The 19,869-nt window shown below is 37.4% G+C and overlaps 1 protein-coding gene across 1 annotated transcript in view; it reads left to right on the top strand.

The window, feature by feature from the left end:
- Positions 1 to 19,869, top strand: part of DTHD1 (death domain containing 1) — a 109,928-nt gene that overhangs the window by 25,111 nt on the left and 64,948 nt on the right. The window contains exons 5-6 of the mRNA XM_006874335.1: positions 7,382 to 7,546; positions 9,092 to 9,381. Coding sequence (XP_006874397.1) covers positions 7,382 to 7,546; positions 9,092 to 9,381 — 455 coding nt within the window. The remainder of the gene's footprint in view (positions 1 to 7,381; positions 7,547 to 9,091; positions 9,382 to 19,869) is intronic.

Below are 19,869 nucleotides of genomic sequence, written 5' to 3'. Positions count from 1 at the left end.
GTGAGATGATATCTCATTGTTGTTTTGATTTGCATCTCTCTAATGGTTAGTGATCATGAACATTTCTTCATATGTTTGTTGGCTGCCCGGATCTCTTCCTTGGTGAAGTGTCTGTTCATGTCCTATGCCCACTTTTTAATTGGGTTATTTGTCCTTTTGTTGTAGAGGTCAGGCTTATTTTTATTTATTTTTTTCTTGATATTTATTTGATTTCCTCTTCATTTGAAAGTTCTTTAATTGGATTATTCTCTCTTTTTACTTTATGTTTGTTGTTGCTGTTATTCTGGTTCTCTCCTTTCAGTCTTACCTATCTGTTTTACTTTTCATACTTATATATCTAGATTGAGTCTAGGAAATATCATCATGTATGTTAATCTCAGGTTGTTGTCTGCTACTGTTGTTTCTCAGTCCAAAGAACTCCCTTTAGTAATTTTTTAACAGTTGATCTGGTTTCCAAAAAATCCTTGAATTTCTGTTTATTTGAAAATAACCTAATTTCACCATCATATTTTATGAACAGTTTTGCTGGATATGTGATTCCTGGTTGGCAATATTATTTTTTCTTTCAGAGTTTTTTTATATGTCATTCCATTGTCTTCTTGTCAGCATGGTTTCTTCTGAGAAATCAGAGTTTAGTTTTAATAGATTTCCTTCATAGGTAACTTCTCATTTTTCTTGAGCTGCTCTCAGGATTCTTTCCTTGTCCTTGACTTTGAAAAGTTTGATTATAATATGTCTTGGTGTTTTTCTTTTGGGGTCTATCCTGCTTGGAGTTCATTCAACTTCTTGGCTATGTTCTCTTCATTCATGATGTCATGGAAATTTCTTCCAACAACTCTTGGACAATAGTCTGTATGTTTTTTTTTGTTTTTTTTTTTTCTGTTGTTGTTGTTGTCTCTTCCTGGTCTGGAATAATTATCACATGCAAATTATTCCTCTTGACACTTTCCCACATAAATCTTAGGCTTTATTCAGATTTTTCTGTTGTTTTTTTTCTGATTGTTCCTCTCGCAGATAATTACTGAGAGATTTTCCTTCAAGTTCAGTAATTCAGCTTTCCATTGTATCAATTCGATTTTTTGTCCTTTCAGTGTATTATCTATTTCTAAAGTCTTAGCATTGGAATATAAGGAACCACAAAGAAAATTCATACTTCATAACACACCAAGAAAATAAAAATCCTAAAAGAACATGGAAACATTAAGACTTTGAGAAAACTGACAAGAAAAAACACATAAAATCTTAGTATTATTCTCTGCTTTTCTAATTGTTGTTTTATGTATTTCCCATTTTATCAATTTGAATCCTGATTATTTCCATAGTTTTATATGTTTTCCTTGATTTCATTTGTAGTTTTCTTTCAATTAGTTGAAGTTTTCTAATTAGCATTCTTTTAAATGCCCTATGAGATAGTTCTGATACAAATTCTGGTCTTATACTTGCTGACTCAATTTTGGTGATTTGTTTAACGAACTCTGTCTAGTTTGTGTAAATTGAAACTGTGTTTTCTCAATGACTTGTCTGTCAGTTTGCCATATTACAGTGACTTGCATGTTGCTGTGATTCTGAAATCTATGCCACCAGTATTTTAAATGCCATCAGGGTCACCCATGGTGGACAGATTTCAGCTAAGCTTCTAGACTAAGACAGACTAAGAAGAAGGAGAGATTAACTACTTCCAAATATTTAGTCACTGAAAACCTTATGAATAGCAGTGGAACATTGTAAGATAGCACCAGAATATTGAATATTGAAACATGATGAAGAGCCCCAGAATACTATCAGATATAGTACAAGAATATGGTCCCTTAGTTTGGAAGGCACTCAAAATATGACTGGGAAAAGCTGCCTCCTCAAAGGAGAGTAGGCCTTGATAATGCAAATGGAGTAAACCTTTCAGGACCTTCATTTGCTGGTGGGGCACAGCTCAAAATGAGGGAAACAGGGTGTACACATCCATTAATAATCAGAACATGGAGTGTACAAAATATGAAACTAGGTAAATAAGAAGTTGTCAAAAATGAAATGGAATGCATGGATCTTAATATCCTTCGGATTAGTGAGCTGATACAAACTGGTATGGTCATTTTGAATCTGAAAACCATATAGTTTACTACGTCAGGAATGACAAATTCAAGAGGAATAGCAATCATATTCATCATCAGAAAGAACATTTCAAGATCTATTTTGAAGTATAACACTGTCTGTGATATGATCATATCCATAGGCCTACAAGGAAGATCAATTAATATAACTATTATTCATATCTAAGTACCAACCAGTAAAGCCAGTGATAATGAAATTGAAGAATTATACCAATTTCTCCACTGTATAGTTGATTAAACATTCAAATAAAGATGTATTGATAATTACCAATGATTGGAATGCAAAGGTTGGAAACAAAGAGGAATGACCAACAAAGTTGGAAAATATAGCCTTGGTGATAGAGATGATGCTGGAGATTGTATGATAGAGTTTTGGAAGACCAATGACTTACTAATTGCTAATACCTTTTTAAACAACATAAAAGATGTCTCTGCACATGAACCTCACCAGATGGAATACACAGAAGTGATTTTGACTTTGACTTTGGAACGAGACAGTGGAAAAGCTCCATATTATCAGCCAAACCAAAGCCATGGACAGACTGTAGAACATGCCAAATATTGCTCATATGCAAATTCAGGCTGATGCTGAAGAAAATGAAAACAAGTACATGAGAGCCAAGATATGACCTGGAACATATCCCACATAAATTTAAAGATCATTTCAAGAATAGATTTGATGAATTAGACACTAATGACCAAAACCCAGAATTGTGAAATGACATCAAGAGCATCATACAGAAAGAAGGTAAAAGGTTATTAAAAATATAGGAAAGTAGGAAATGAACAAAGCAGATGTCAGAAGAGACTCTGAAGCTTGCTCTCCATCTTAGAGATGCTAAAGAAAATGGGAAAAATGAGGAGATAAAAGAGCTGAATTGAAAATTTCAAAGGGTAGTTCTAGAAGACAAAGTCAAATATTATAATAAAATTGCAAAAACCTAGAGTTAGAAAACCAAAAGGGAAGAACATGCTCATCATTTTTCAAGATGAGAGAACTGAAGAAAAATTCAAGCCTCGACTTGAAATATTGAAGGATTCTATGAGCAAAATACTTAATGATGCAGAAAGCATCAAAAGAAGATGGAAGGAATAAACAGAATCGTTGTACCAATGTTTAATGTTCAACAGTTTCAAGAGATACATATAATACAAGCCAGTGATATTGAAGGAGGAAGTCTGAGGTGCACTGAAGGCCTTGCCAAATAACAAGGTTTTGGCAATTGATGGAATACAAATTGACATTTTCAACAATTTGGTGGCACTCAGTAATCCATACCATGAAATTTGGAAGATAGCCACCTGGCTAAATGACTGTAAGAGAACTATATTTGTGCCCATTTCATAGAGTGGTGATCCATGGAATGTGGAAATCATTGGACAATATCATTAATATCTTATGCAAGTAAAATTTTGCTGAATATAATTCAAAAACAGTTGTAATACACATTGACAGGGAACTACCAGAAGTTGTAGGTGGATTCAGACAAGGATGTGGAATGAGGGATACCATTGCTGACCTCATGCTGAAAGCAGAGAATTCCAGAAAGATATTCACCTGTGCTTTATTGACTACACAAAGGTTTTCGATTGTGTGGATGATGACAAGCTATGGGCAACATTATGGAGAATGAATAGTTCAGAACACTTAATTGTACTCATGAGGAACCTGTGCATAGCTGTTTGAATAGAACAAGGGAACAATGAATGGCTTAAAATTAGGAAAAAATTAGGGTTGTATTCTTTCACCATACTTAACCATTCCGTGTAAAAAGCAAATAATTTATGAAGCTGGATCATACGAAAAAAAAAAAAAAATGTGGCACCAGGGTTGAGGAAGACTTATTAGCAACCTGAAATATGCAGATGATATAACCTTGCCTGCTGAAAAGGAAGGGCATTTAAAATATTTACTGATGATCAAAGACCATAGCCATTTGTTTGGGTTGCCCTTTAATGTAAAGAAAACAAAAATCTTTACCACTGGATCAATAAACAGCATAAAAATAAGTGAAGAAAAGATTGAAGTTGTCAAAGACCTCATTTTGCTAGGTTCATTCATCAGCACTCATGGAAGCAGCAGTCAAGAAATTAAATGGTGCATTACATTAGACAAATTTGCCGCACAAGACTTTTTTAATGTGAAGAGCAAAGATGTCAGTTTGAGGACTAGGGTGCACCTAACTCAAACCATGGCATTTTTGATAACCTCATATGCATGTGAAAGTTGGACAATGAATAAAGATGACCATAGAAGAATTGATGTATTTGAGTCATGATGTAGGAAAATATTTAAAAGTTCCATGGACATCTGAAAAACACATAAAGCTTTGTTGGAAGAAGGACAGCCAGTATGCTCCTTAGAAGTCAGAATGGCAAGACTCTGTCTCTTACACTTCGGAATTATTATCAGAAGCATCCAGTCCCTGAAGAAGGGTATCATGCTGATTAAAGTGGACCGTCAGAAAAGAAAAAAAAAAAGAAAAAGAAAAGACAGAACCCTAACAAAATGGATTGGCACAGTGGCAGCAGCAATGGACTGAAGCGTAGCAACAATTTTAAGGTTGACGCAGTATAAATAGTGTTTTGTTTTTTTGTTAATAAGGTTGCTTTGAGTAGGTACTGATTGGATGGCACCTAATAACAATTTATATTTAGTTGGTTATTGTGTGTTGGTATATCCTCACTCACTCACCACTAATTTCCTGGTAGATTTGGTAGAGAATGGACGTGTGGGCACAGTTAGTTCTCTGATTACTATGTAGTATAGTTCAGGGCAAGTCCACATATCTCTAGAAGCAGTGGCACTATGCCTGGTGAACTCTGGAGGAGCAGAGACTGTACATGAGGTGCCTGCTGGGTTGACGAGGGCAGGATTGATCACACCTCTGTCTAGTCTACTAGGTTGGCCCCAAGAGAAGGGAGGACTGAACCCCCCTCCCTCCTTGCAGTCTATCTCCATCAGGGCTTGGACCAATTTTCATAATTAAAGAAAAAAAAATCTCAGCAATAAGATTTTATGTATAATTGTGTGTATTACATTAAAACCTCCCCAATAAGATTTTATGCATAACTGTGTGTATGTGTGTATTACATTAAAATTTCACTGATAAGATTTTATGTATATGTGTGTATTACATTTCCTTCCGGAATATAATGGAACCAGAAATAAAATGTTAACAATAAATAAGGTGCACATTTGTTGCTAGGTACCATCTCATCGGTTTTTACTTGTAGTGAACACATGTACAACACAACAAAATGTTACACAGTCCATCTCCATCTCCACAGTCAGTATTGTCTGAGCCTGTTCTTGCAGCCACTGCGTCAATACAGCTCATTGAAGGACTTCCTTTATTACTGACCCTCTACTTGATCAAACATGATAGCCTTCTTCAGGTACAGGTTCCTCCTAATACCAGATCCAAAATAGATGAGTCGATGGCTGGCTATCCTTACTTCTAAGGTGCATTTTAGCTGTACTTCTCCCAAAACAGATTTAGTTGTTCTTCTGATGATACATGGTATATTTAATATTCCTCACCAAGACCATAGCCTAAATCTCATTGTTATGTTTGAATGAATGTCTCTGGTTCCACGTATAGGTTTTGTATGAACATAATTCAATGTTCTAGAACTTCCATTTTTTGCAATGTTATCCACAAATTGTTATGATACACATAATCGAATGCCTTTTCATAGTCAATGAACACAGATAAACACCCTTCTGCTATTCTCTACCTTCAACCAAGATCCCTATGACTTTATCATTTTTCCACTTGCTTTAACTACTTAATGTTTAAGAGAAAGTTTCAAGTACATAATTAAATTTAATTTTCTGGTGTCATTAAATCCTTGAATTAGCATTCAACAAGTGTTGATTAATTATCACACAAAATGTATAGAAAATACCCATTTTCAGACATGACATAGCAAACTCTTTGGTATATACTTTCAAATAAAACATAATTCGATAAGCATCCATGAAACAGCAACAGACTACATAAAAAGGAAAAAAAATCAATTTTATCATTTGTACCACTAAATATCAGGGGACAAAATGGAAAGAGGTAGTGGAAATAGTTTTCAGTCAATAAATTTTTGTTTTTAATATAAGGGCTTACTAAAAGTGTTATTCATGTTTTCTTAAAATAAATCTATAAAATTAGTAAGTACTGACTTTGTTGTTGATGCTGATAAGTGCCCTTGAGTCAATGTCGACCCATAGCGACCCTGTATAGGATTTCCAAGGAGTGACTAGTGAGCTTGAACCACCTACCTTGCAGTTCAAACGACTTTGCAGTCTGATGCATTAACCCACAGCGCCAGACAGTCTTAATTCAGAATCTGTGGTTTTAACTATTACGCTATAACACCATTCTTGACTACACTGGCTTACATGATTGAGTTTGTAAACATTTTTGTGTTCCCTTTAACTTCTTTTGCCACTAGTACAATGCTTCTCATTCTCTAAAGCCCATCTTAAGCTTTCTTGACACCTTGCTTTTGCTCCTAAACCAAATTCCTTTAATTCTCACACAGATGACTTTGTGCTGTATTTACATGCTGTTGATTTGGTTATGACTCATGGTGATCCAATGTGTACAGAGTAGAACTGCTCCATAGGTTTTTAAGGTTGTGACCTTTCAGAAGCAGATTGCTATATCTGTCTTTCCAGGCACCCCTAGGTGAGTCAAAACATCAACCTTTCAACTGTTTGTAATAAATATTCTGACTTTCTTAGGGCGAAACAAAAACAAAAGCTGAAAACCCAAACTTACTCTCATTGAGTTCATTCTGACTAATAGTGACCCTGTTTAAGATTTCTGAGGAGTCCTGGGATAAAGCACTGGAACACAAGGTCAGTTTGAACCATTAGGTCAATGATTCAAACTTACCAACCATTCCTTGGAAACGCTATACAAGTTGTTATGAGTCAGAATCAACTTGACGGCACTTAACAACAGCAACAACAACACAGGGTTTTCAATGCTGTAAATGTTTTCTGAAGGAGAAAACCTCATCTTTCTCCCATGGAGCAGCTGGTAGATTTGAACTGCTTACCTTGCAGCTAGCAGATCAGTACTTATCCAATAACACCACTAAAGTTCCTTATTTCTCAGCTGTGTATTCCTGATGCATAACATAATGACTGGCATGTAATATTTGCTTAATAAATTGTTACTGAAGTATTCATTTAATGAAATAATTAATGCATTAAATATGAGTTTTACTGCGTCTTTGTCACCAATTTTTCTTCTACTGCCATTATATAGGACAAAATGTGTTTCTCTAAGAAAGCCTGGGAGCAATGCCTGTGAATCTTTGAAATTACTAGGATTCAGAAGTCAAGATGGTGGTTGGTTTGGGCTTGATGATGTTGTGGTGAGAACAACGCAGAGTGGCTTGGTATCATTTGAATTGTTTCAACATTTAGAGAGGTAATGTAATTGTGAACAATAAAAGTTGGTAATATAATAGCCTGATAGTCTGTAGTTGATGTTACAGAAATGGAATCATAAAACTAGATTTGTATCATTTAAATAGAAATATGAACAATCCTCTAGGATGCATTTAAAATGTAAGCCAGAATTGATATGTTGTTGTTGTTGTTAAGTGCCGTCGAGTCGGTTCCGACCCATAGCGACCCTGTACAGGGTTTCCGAGGGTGTAAATCTTTACGGGAGTAGAAAGCCTCATCTTTCTCTCGCGGAGCAGCTGGTAGTTTTGAACCGTTGACCTTAAGGTTCGCAGCCCGATTCGTAACCACTACGCTACCAGAGTTCCAATTTCATTCAATGATAGTTTAATAAGTGTTTTTAGAAACTTCTCATCACTTGGATTAATATTTACAGATTTTCTTCAACTCCAAAATAGTTTAAAACAGCACCTTCATTTTTGAAATGCCATGGAGGTAATAATTAACTGTTCATATTATGCTCATCTTGTAGTTGCGTATGTACAACTCAATTTGTTAGTTCCGTGCCTTCATTCTGCTTTCTCATTTGCATATTTTCTAGATAGCCTGTTAGGTGAAGAGTGAGGAATATATACTAGTAAGGGGAGGGAGTCTTGTCTAAAGACAGTGCTTTTATTTCACAGTGGGAGATCTATATCAGTAATTGTCTTACATCCAGATCCCTAGAAACAGAACGTGACATGAGAATGCCTGTGTAAGCGATTTAGTGAAGACTGCCCTCCGGTGAATCATGTAAGGGAATAAAGGAAGCAAATAGAGCAAGGGCAGAGATGAGGCAAAAATATGATTTCAGGTGAAATCTAATTTGGTCCTGATACTTTTGGGCAACATTGGAGGTTGAGTAGTACTACCAAGAAGGCTGATTTTACACCCTTAATTATTTAGGGGTTGACCATGGGATATGACTGCCTTGGGTAAGAGAAATCCCACAGGCAAAGGAAATTCTTTGGAGAATTGGGGGATGAGTAGTCCATTCCAAGGAAAAGGGTTCATCAGAACATTTTTACCAGACAGTAACAAGAGACAACTATTTGAATCATATCAGGGGCCCATTACCTAATAAACAAGGTAATGACAGGCTGATTTGTGCTTACTTACCAAATGTAGTAAATAGTTTCAACATCTTTCTCACCCTATCAAAAATCTGTAATTGTCCAGAGTTTCTCTAAGGATCTCTGGCAGCATAGTGTTTATGACTCAGACTGCTAATCTCAAGGTCAGAAGTTTGAAACTACCTGTGGTTCCGTGGAACAAAGGTGAGGCTTTCTGCTCCCATAAAGATTTACAGCTTCAGAAACCCTATGCAGGGTCGCTATGAGTCAGAACCGACTCCACAGCACATAACCACCACCACCACCACCACCAGAGTTTCTCTAACGTCATTAATACATATAACCATTAGGTCATCACATCGCTTGATCCTGAAGGAAGTTTATATGATAGTGCCTTTTCTTGGGTATTTTAGATAGTGACAGATGTTGTTGAATCTGTGTTTTTCCCCATACAGGTTTATCGTGCTTCACCTCTCTTCCATTGTGGACAACAGTCATTTGGTGTCTTTTGTGAAATCTTTAGAGGAAGCCACTCTCAGCACTACAGTCTGCTTAGTACTGAATCACCAGAAAGACAATCCACAGATAGCAGTGATTTCAGTGGTTCCTTATAAAGATTTAAACCAAGAGCTTCAGAACTTGCGCTTGGGTGGGTTCAGTGGTCCCCCAGAACCATCTCGCCGTTTCCAGTTAAGAGAAGGAGAACAACTTCTTTTAAGGTTTACTGGAAACATATTCGCTTCAAGTAAGTTCAATAAAATCTCCTTATATATTCATATAAGCACAAGTTACAACTTTCAGAGAGTGTTGGTTAAACATGAATTATTAAGGAAACTTTCAGAGGACTGAGGAGAGGCTTTTGTTGTCAAGGACCTTCAAGTCAGTTGGGAAAAGAAAAAAGACTATTTTACTTCTTCCTATTTCAGTTTCTTCCCTCTATATGTAGAGGATGCTTGCTTCTTAATAGGCAGGTTTGAAGTGACACTGTTTCAGATATAGACATTTTTGTCCTTGTCCATGACCAATAAGCTCAAGCTAAGATCATCTATTGCCTATTCAATTTAGTCACTTCTGAAGTGCTTTCCTGCTTCCACTCAAAATAAAAAGGATCCTTTAGAAATGTATATAATACTGTATTTGTTCCTTGATAAAAAACATATAATTTATTCCTACTCTACCTAAAACAAAGGAGCTCTGGTAGTGTAGTGGTTAAGAATCAGTCTGCGAACCACAAGGTCAGCAGTTCAAAACTACCAGCTGTTCCGCAAGAGAAAGAGGAGGCAGAAAGAGGAGGCAGAAAGAGGAGGCTTTCTGCTCCTGTAAAGGTTTACAGCCTCAGAAACCCTGTATAGGGTCGCTATGAGTTGGAACCGACTCCACGGCACATGACAACAATAACAACAATTACCTAAAACAATATCTTTTTGGTTGCTTATGTGCCGTAGAGTCGGTTCCGACTCACAGCGACCCTGAACAGGGTTTCCGAGGCTGTAAATCTTTACGGGAGCAGAAAGCCTCATCTTTCTCCCGCGGAACAGCTGGTAGTTTCGAGCTGCTGACCTTGAAGTTAGCAGCCTGAGTTGGAACCACATGGCCCACAAAAATCTAAACTGAGTTTAATGGATGCCCAGAGACACGTGGCTAGAACTATGTTATTGTTCAGCATTGTCAAGTCTGTTCCAACTCATTGTGACGCTGTATAAGGCTTCCAAGGAGGAGCTGGTGAGTTTGAACCACCAACCTTGCAGTTCACACTGACCTTGCAATCCAGCACATTAACCCATAGCACTACCCAGGACTCTGGATAGAACTATATTTCAGTAAAATAATTTATTTCCTTTTTATTGTTAAATGTTGTTGAGTCATAGCAAACCTGTGTTGTATTTCTGAGGAGTGGTTGGTGAGTTTGAACTGCCAACCTTGCAATTCTAATTGACCTTGTGGTCCAGTGATTAACTTACAGAGCACCAGCCAAACAATTGATAGGTCTATAAGAGTCCTACTGTGACACTGTAGGATAAGCACTGGACTGCTAATTGCAAAATTGCCAGTTCAAACCCACCAGCCTCTCCTCAGAAACCCTATACAGGATTACTATGAGTGGGAACTGACTCAGTGCCACTTAACAACAACAATAAAGTGAACAATAACATGAGGGAGATATATACTGCTTAGAACAATCAACCATATGAGATCAAAATGATCTCCTATGATTAGCTCACTGGACTACAAGGTCGGTTTGAACTGCAAGGTCGGCACTTCAAGCTCACTAGCCACTCCTACAGGGTCATTATGAGTTGGAACCAACTTGATGACACTTAACAACAACAGAGCTGAGAAAGCAGGGAGGGATACAAAAGAAAGACAAATGGAAATGGTAAACACAGCAAGGATGTGGGAAGATGGGATTGCATGGTGAGGATTACAATCAATATTATCTTCGGTCCAGATATTTGCAGTCCTGTCTTTTCCTCATCCTTCGGGTCTCATGTCAAATGCTACCTCTAACAGAGAAGCCTTCCCTACACACAATAAAGTTGCTTCTTGTTGTTGTTGTAGTTGTTAAGTACTGTAGAGTGGGTTCTGACTCATAGTGACCCTTCACAGGGTTTCCAAGGCGGCAAATCTTTACGGAGCAGAAAGCCTTATCTTTCTCCCGTGGAACCGCTGGTAGTTTCGAACTGCCGACCTTGAGGTTAGCAGCCTGATTCATAACCACTACGTTATCAGCGCTCCTTTTATTAACCCTCAAACATTCCCTTAGATTGCCTTATTGACCCCCTTCTTATCATTTTTTGACTATCAGGAAATTATCTTGCTTCTGTATCTTATTTTTCTATTTTGCCCCATTTAAAGGTGAGTTCTATAAGAACAGGAATCACATTTATCTTATTCATCATAGCATATTCAGTAACTATTTACAAGTCTAATGAATGAATAAATACTAATGGGTAGAGCTAGGAGCTATACACTAGTATCTGAAGCTTGGGAAACAAACAAACAAACGCAGGGAATCTCAGTTTGTTTCTGAACTCCACCCTTCCCATTGCAGGGAAAACCAAACCCAAACCAAAATATTATCCTGTCACTCAGTCATCCCTGATTTCTCCTTTACATCCCTCCTAACACCTAACTTCTACCTATAAACTCTATCTTGCCACTATTCTGTCTCCATTGCTGACACACTAGTCTAGGACACCGTCTCTGGCTGACATTGCTCCAATAGCCTCCTAAGTGGCCTCCCCTCTTCCAGTCTTTTCCAATTTATTTTTTGCATTGTCCCAAGAGTTAATCTCCTAAACCTAAGAGGAATCCTGTCACTTTCTTTAGAATTAAAACAAATTTCTCATTCTGGACTACAGTCTCTTCAATGTATTGTGTTTTTGATCCAAACTTTAAGCCAACTCTTTCCCTCATATCTCATAATAATGTCTTATGGCTTCCCCCTACCCTTCTTTAACAATCCTTGAATAAACCAAATTCATTTTGGTCACAGGATTCTGTTTCCTCTCCTCATAATACTTTACTAGGCACAATTGCTAACAGCTAATTACATCTTTTAGTCTTTAAGTCTCAGCTTAAGACAGGGTTTTCCTGACCACTGGATCTTACTTTGTGTTCTCCACTCCTCTGATGTTTACCCAGTGTTCTTTTTGTTTCCCTTGTAGAAATCATCACACTTCGAAATGATTAAATTTGTGTATTTATTTAATTTTTGTCCATATACTAATGTAATGTTATCCATACAAATTACATAGGGACAGTGACTATGTGTGTCCTGTTGTATTCCCTGAGCCTAGCAAGGTGCTTGGTACATCAAAGGTTCTCAACAAATATGCTGTACTTGAATGAACAGAAAGGTATGCTGAGGAAATGAACAGAAAGCTATGCAGCAGGAAGAAGGAATGTGAAAGGCAGAATGAGACAGGAAAAGTAATGAAAGGGATGTGGAAGAAGAAATAAGAAAAAGAGAAAGGAGGAGAAAGAAAAATATCCAGAGTAAACAACTCTATGCAAGAAGAGAGAAAAAAGACAGTGAATGACCATTACAGCAGTTTCTTTTACATAAATTCAGCTCTTTCTAGAGTTTCTCCTGAGGCTGATTAGAATCTAACAGGTGTGTGTGTAAAGATGGGGTGAGAAGGTGGGGATTCAGAAATGGGTTTTAAGGGGATTTCAGATCTAGGAGGCCTGGCTATAGACTTGTGGTAATAGTGTCTTCTCATTTAAAAATTAATGTGGATCCCACTGAATTAAAGGAGTCCTGGTGTGGCGCTGAGGGTTAATGCCCCAGACTGCAAAGCCATTTGAACTGCAAGGTCAGTGGTTCAAGCTCACCAGCTGCTCCTTGGAAACCCTATACAGTGTTCCTATGCGTCTGAACCCACTTAACAACAAAAACAACCTATTCTCATGAGGAGGAGTTCTGGCATGGTGATGCAGGTTAATGCGTTGAACCGCAAGGTAGGTTTGAACAGCAAGATCGGCAGCTCAAGCTCACCAATCGCTTCTTGGAAACCCAATACAGAGTCGTTATGAGTCGGAACCAATACGATGGCACTTAACAATAACAACTAACAGTAATATTTTCATGATGCACCCAGCTTAATTGGCTCTTGTTGTTTCAAAAGGATGAGGCTTGAAGCCAAGGCTGTGCTTTTTTCTGTTGCCTCAGGAGTAAAAAGGTTGAATTTGAATGCCCTCTTCTACTGCCATATGTAGTTTCATTGTCACCCGAATAAGCCGACAAGACTTAGTGGCAATGGTATCTGAGAAAAGGGAAGGGGCAGAGAAGAGAGAGGAAGGAAGGCCAGAAGAGATTTCTTCTTACGTGGTTTCCTTAGAAGAAACAACAGTGCACAACCTCAGACAATCTTTCTCAGGAGAAATAGTTAAGAACCGGAAGTGTCCCACCCAAACTAATGATGCAAATGATCTTCCTGTAAAACTTGGGACAGCCAGCTGTGTTTACCTACTTCCCTAAACAGTAGTGAGTTACTGTTCTTCTCATAGTCAGTGGCACTAGATGTACTATTGCCTTTAAGGAGGAGTGGGGAATGCCTGAAAGAGAGCTAGCATGTGTGCAGTTCCTCCACGAAGGGGTGGAAAAGAACTCATCTTCGTTCAAGGAACGTGAGCCAGGCATAATACCAGGGTCATTTCTGCTTTGTTTCCAGAGTGTCTTAATTACTTAGTGATGCCACAACACAACTGCTAAAATGAGTGGTTTTAAGATTAAAATTATTTTTTTCACGCTTCAGGATAGCTCAAGGATAAACGTCTTCCTTGTCTATTTCGGCTTTTAGGAACTTCCTGCCATCCTTGTCTGTAACCCTGGATGGTCCTTGGTTCCTTGGTATACACTGGCTTGTATGTGATTGTCTTTGGTGTTTGTCTTTTCCTAGTGTGTGTCTCTGGTCTATTTTGGTCGTTTTATAACTCAGAGTGCATTTAGGACCTACCTTACACTGGAATTACCTTAAAACCATAATGAATGAAAGCCCTTTTTCCAAAAAGGATCACATCCATAGATACAAGAGCCAGGACATCAACAGATATTTGGGGGTGGGAAACAATTCGATCCATAGTATCTAGAGGTCTGTACTTAATCTGGAACTTCAGTGGATTTTTTCACATAGAAGAGCAAGATACCCAGTTAAAAAAAAAGGTTAATCCATTCTTCTATCAGGACCTGGATTGTTGTTGTTGCTGTTGTTGTTAGGTGTCGCTGAGTTGGTTCTGATTCAAGTGACCCTACTTACAGCAGACCAAAATACTGTGCCATCCATCCTATCCCATCCTTACAGTCTTTCCTATTGCTGCAGCCACTGTGCCAATCCCTCTAGTTGAGGATCTTCCTTTTTTTCACGGACCCTCTACTTAACGAAGCCTATGTCCTTCTCCAGGGACTGGTCCTTCATAATAATATATACAAAGTATGAAAGATGATGTCTCACCATCCTTGCTTCTAAGGAGAATTCTCTTCTGGCAGTTCAGAGCATATTTAATTTTCTTTGCCAATACCATAATTCAAATGCACCAGTTCTTCTTTCTACCTTATTCATTGTCCAGTTTGGGAATGCATATGAAGCAACTGACAATATTATGGCTTGGGTCAGGTGCACCTTAGACCTGAGGTTGTTGTTTTGTTGTTGATAAGTGCCAATGAGATGGTTCCAACTCATAGCAACCCTGTGTAGGGTTTTCAAGGAGCGACTGATGGGTTTGAAACACAGACCTTGTGGTTAGCAGTCCAGTGCTTATCCTACAACACCACCCCAAGACCTGGTGCAGTCTTTGTGGGTCTCAAAGACATAGTCAGAGCCTTGTCTGAAAGATTATCGCTGCTTCCTTACCTAAGTTCTCTCTTCCTTTATCTTCAGTTCTAACCCCAGTGATTGTGCTCCCTGAAGCTTTCTTTATTCTCCCTTATTATGCTAGTCCTTACTATGCCTTTTCAAGGTCTGCCATGGATACATCTTTCTGTTTATTTGTTTAATTGTTGACCAATGCCAGTTCCTCTGAATAAAATCATGTAACATAAAGTCTTTTGCTGTTGGTGAGCACCACTCAATTTTAGCACTTACAACAGTGCCTGAAAGCAAGGAGTACACTGAGTACTTGTTGGAAGTATGATGACATAAGAAAGATCATATTAAAGGTAACTAAGGAGCTCTGGTAGCATAGTGGTTACGAATTGGGTTGCGAACCTTAAGGTCAGCGGTTCGAAACTACCAGCCACTCCGCGGGAGAAAGATGAGGCTTTCTACTCCCGTAAAGATTTACACCCTTGGAAACCCTGTACAGGGTCGCTATGGGTCGGAACCGACTCAACGGCACTTAACAACAACAACAACAAAGGAGCTCTGGTAGCATAGTGGTTATGAGTTGGACTGCTAATCTCAAAATCAGCAGTTTGAAACTACCACTGGTTCCGTGGGAGAAAGATGAGTGAGGCTTTCTGCTCCTGTAAATATATATAGTCTCGGAAATAAGGCCCTATACTGGGTCGCTATGAGTTAGAACCGACTTCGTGGCACAACATCACCACCACCAACAGCACTTACAACAGACTCTTGGTGTGGTGCTGTAGGATCAACACTGGACTTTGAACCACAAGATCAGCAGTTCAAACCCACCAGCTGCCCCTCGGAGACCCTATACAGGATCCTTATGGTTCAGAACTGACTTGACGACAATTAACAACAACAACAAATAGTATATAAAAGTTCAATTAATGAATTAAAAACTTCCCTTTGAGAAATGTCAGAATATCTATACTCCGTTGTATAAAATATATATAGATAACCCTTCTGAACGGAGGTCATGGAATATGGCCTTTTATTATTTATAAAAGAAATCTGTTAGGATGGGTGTTTCCTTGGGTTTTGATTGGCCTTTGGAAATGTCTTTGTCTGCAACATAGAGTGTGTTGCCTAGGTTAGAGCTCTTACTTTAACACTTTGGTTTCCTGTTGTAAGACCTCCAGGCCTCTAGTTTACCCCAAGCCCAGAAAGTACTGGGCGTCCCTGTGTATGACTGTATGCATTTTAGCTTCACCTGCAACAACTAGCAGTGCTCTTTCACAGTTTGTTTATCTCAAAGTTGCCCTAAATACCTATGACCCAGGAAAGTGATTTTTTCTGATATATGTATAAGATGTCAAAATGGACTTCTTTTATCTATTCAACAAAAATGCCCCACTTTTATACACATTATATTCTTGTGAAGAGAGACAGAGAACAAGAAAATAAAAATTTAAAAATGCACAGCTTAATACAGGATGAACAGTGTAGTAGTGAAAAATACAGGAGGAAAAAAGGCATAATAAATCTAAGAAAGAATGGCAGAGACTCAATTTGAAATAGACTCATCAGTTATCAGGGAAGATCTTTTTATGAGCCAGTAACATTAAAGCAATGATTCAAGCAAGGTGCAAGAACAAGTCACAATCATATTCCAGGGAACCTTGCTATAGGCTGAGGGATTAGCATGTGCAAATGAACAGAAGCAGACTTGGGCCTGTTGTATTTGAGGAATAGCAAGGAGGTTGAGATGACTGAATCATTAGATATGAGAAGAGTGTTAGAGACAATAAGGCCTTGTAAGCCATTGCAAGGACTTTGCCTTTTATTTTATGTGTAATAGGGAACCATGAACAGTTTTCAGTAGCAAGAAGACGTGATCTGACTTAGTTTGCAACTGTGTTGAGAATAACTGGTGTGAGGGTAATGTTAGAAACAAAAAGAGCAGTTAACATGTCATTTCAGTAAGCCAAGCGAGTGACTTATAGAAGTGGTGGAGAATGGGTTAGAATACAGAAACACTCCAAGTCAGTGGGTCTCATAGGATATTTTTTTGATTCTTCATATTGCTAGCTCTTTCATCTTCTTATCTGGTTTTTCTAAGCAAAAACCTATGTCCTGATTTTTTTTTTATTCCTTATGTTGTCAGTAAAAAATATTTCAGTGCCTATTGAGAAAAAACATTATGTTCCTATAAGCAACATTTAATAACCTTTCAATTATCAATACATTCTGGATATCTTTATATGGCAAGTACTTATTTAACAGTTACTACCTGAAGGCCCTGTTAGAGACTATATTCAGAATATGTTGAGAAGGAGAAAGAGCTTCTCAGGAGGATAAGAAATGGTTAATTTTATAATTAGGTTATGCAGAAAATGGTCCTGCTTTATCTTCTCCCTTAAATACGTCACTGTATGAAAAATTACAAGTCCTGTAATATGTTTGTCCTACTTGGCCTTTGTGGCTCTGTATTTTTCTGGAGAGGTCTTCAAATATAGTATATCTTGGAAACAATAAAATCCCAACTTTAAGAACATTATATATTTCTTTGTAAGTAAGTAGTATTAGTCATAAAATATGTAATAGTATATGAAATTTTCTTTATGATACCTATATGTTATTTTAACAACTATATTATTTATTACTAATATTCAATAATATCATTCCTATTTTATAGATAAATATGACTCTTGAAGATTCATACCATAGAACTATATTTTTAAAAATGTACTGGCAATAAAGGAGAGATACATGTTAGATTGAAATGATTTCATTTAGCTATGTTGTTGCTATTGTCAAGTGCTATTGAGTTGATTCTGACCCATAGTGACTCTGTATAAGGTTTTCTAAGAATGGCTGGTAAGCTTGAACCGCCAACCTTGCAGTTCAAACTGACTTTGCAATCCAGTGCATTAACATGCAACACAAGCTCACTGTCTACCCTTAAATATGCAGCACTCCTTTTTAAGCCTACCAGCCATTCTGTGGGAGAAAGATTTATAGTCTTAGAAACCTTATATGGGGTCCTTGTGAATCAGAATCAAATTTGTGATAGTGGGCTTTAAAAAAACTTTTTATGACTAGTTGTAGATATAGAAGGGGTTGTTATTGTTGTTGTTAAGTGCCATCAAGTCAAGGTCTTTAAAGAAATATTTCTTTGCTGTTAGATGCCTTCGAGTTGGTTACTATTCATAGGAGCTTTAAAGGGCTCATAGCCACCATAAAGGACATTAAAGGAATAGAAGAAAAAAAAAAGTAGGAAAAAAATTAATAAGTAGTATTCTACTATGATCAAAGTAAAGACATTTTATTTGTAGTATTCTTAAGATACAGAAATAGAAGTTAGCTAGATGATTCCACTGTGATATAGAAAATCTAATTTGCCTAATTTATTAGAGCAAACTTTAATGACTCCCCTCAAAGTTTTTTACTACTTCTTTTATTTTTTCAATAATACAGATTTTTTAAAGGTTAGGCCTGGCTACTTATTCCCCTCTTAGGAATGTATTTTCTGTAGCCAGGTTACCTCTCAAATATAGATTTATACAAAGGGACCTGCACCTCTAACTCCCATAACCTTTGTTAGGTGTCATCTAGTCAGTTCTGACACATAGCGACTCTATGAGCAACGGAACAAAACACTGCCCGGTCCTGTGTCATCCTCACAGTTGTTATATTTGAGCCCATTGTTGTTGCCACTATGTTAACCCATCTGACTGGGAATCTTTCACTTTCAAGCTTCATCCTACCATGAATGATGCCTCCTGACAACATGTCCAAAGTATAAATAACAAGTCTCACCATCCAGGTTTCTAAGGACTATTCTGACTGTATCTCCAGGATAGATTTGTTTGTTCTTCTGACAGCCCATGGTACTTTCAATATTCTTTGCCAATACCATAATTCAAAAATGTATTGATTCTTCTACTATCTTTCTTATTAATTGTTCAATGTTTACATGCATATGAGGAAATTGAAAATACCATGAGGTTGGTCCAGAACATCTTAACCCTCAAAGCAATATCTTTGTTCTTTCACACTTTTAAGAAATCTTTTGCAGCAGTTTTGCCTAATGTAATACACTGTTTGATCTTTTAACTGTTGTTACCATAAACATTGGTTGCGGATCCAAGCCAAAGTTGTCTTTGACAACTGCAGTCTTTTCTTCATTTATCATGATATGATTTATTGGTCCACTTGCAATGAGTTTTCTTTCCTTTATATTGAGGTGCAATACTTACTGAGGGCTGTAGTCTTATCAACGTATTACTTACTTCATCAGTATTTTAAGTCCTCTTCACTTGCAGCAACCAAGATTGTATCATCTGCATATAGTACATTGTTAATGAGTCTTTTCTCCAATACTGATGCCAAACTCTTTATACAGTGTAGCTTCTCAGATTATCTGCTCAGTATATAGACTGAATAAATATGGTGAAAGGATATAATCCTGACACATACCTTTCTTGATTTAAAACTATTCAGTATTCCCTTGTTCTGTTTGAACAGCTGCCACTTTGTGTAAGTAACCTAGAGTTATTCTATTTCTACATTTAACTGTGCTTTAGAAATTCAACATACCCTAACAGGCTCGGAGAAAGTTAGTGGCATCCACTTCATTGCTCACCAGATTCTTATTAATCTTGGAAAAGTAGATCATTTTTTTTTTCATAAGAAATATCTCTATATTGAAATTAAAAAAAATTTAACTTTCTATTTTCATTCAAATTCAAAATAATGGAAGAATGTAACATGGGAACACTGAATGGTTTAAAATTAAGAAAGATGTGCGATAGGGTTGTATTCTTTCACCATAGTTATTCAACCTGTACGTTGAGCAAAAAATCTGAGAAGCTGGGTTATATGAAGAAAGACGTGGCATCAGGATTGGAGGAAGACTCATTTACAACCTGTAATATGCAGGT

The sequence above is a fragment of the Chrysochloris asiatica genome, unplaced genomic scaffold, assembly GCF_000296735.1.
Source record: "Chrysochloris asiatica unplaced genomic scaffold, ChrAsi1.0 scaffold00269, whole genome shotgun sequence".
Taxonomy (NCBI): domain Eukaryota; kingdom Metazoa; phylum Chordata; class Mammalia; order Afrosoricida; family Chrysochloridae; genus Chrysochloris; species Chrysochloris asiatica.
Note: the sequence above shows the minus strand (reverse complement) of the source record. Positions and strands in the feature narration are given on the sequence as shown.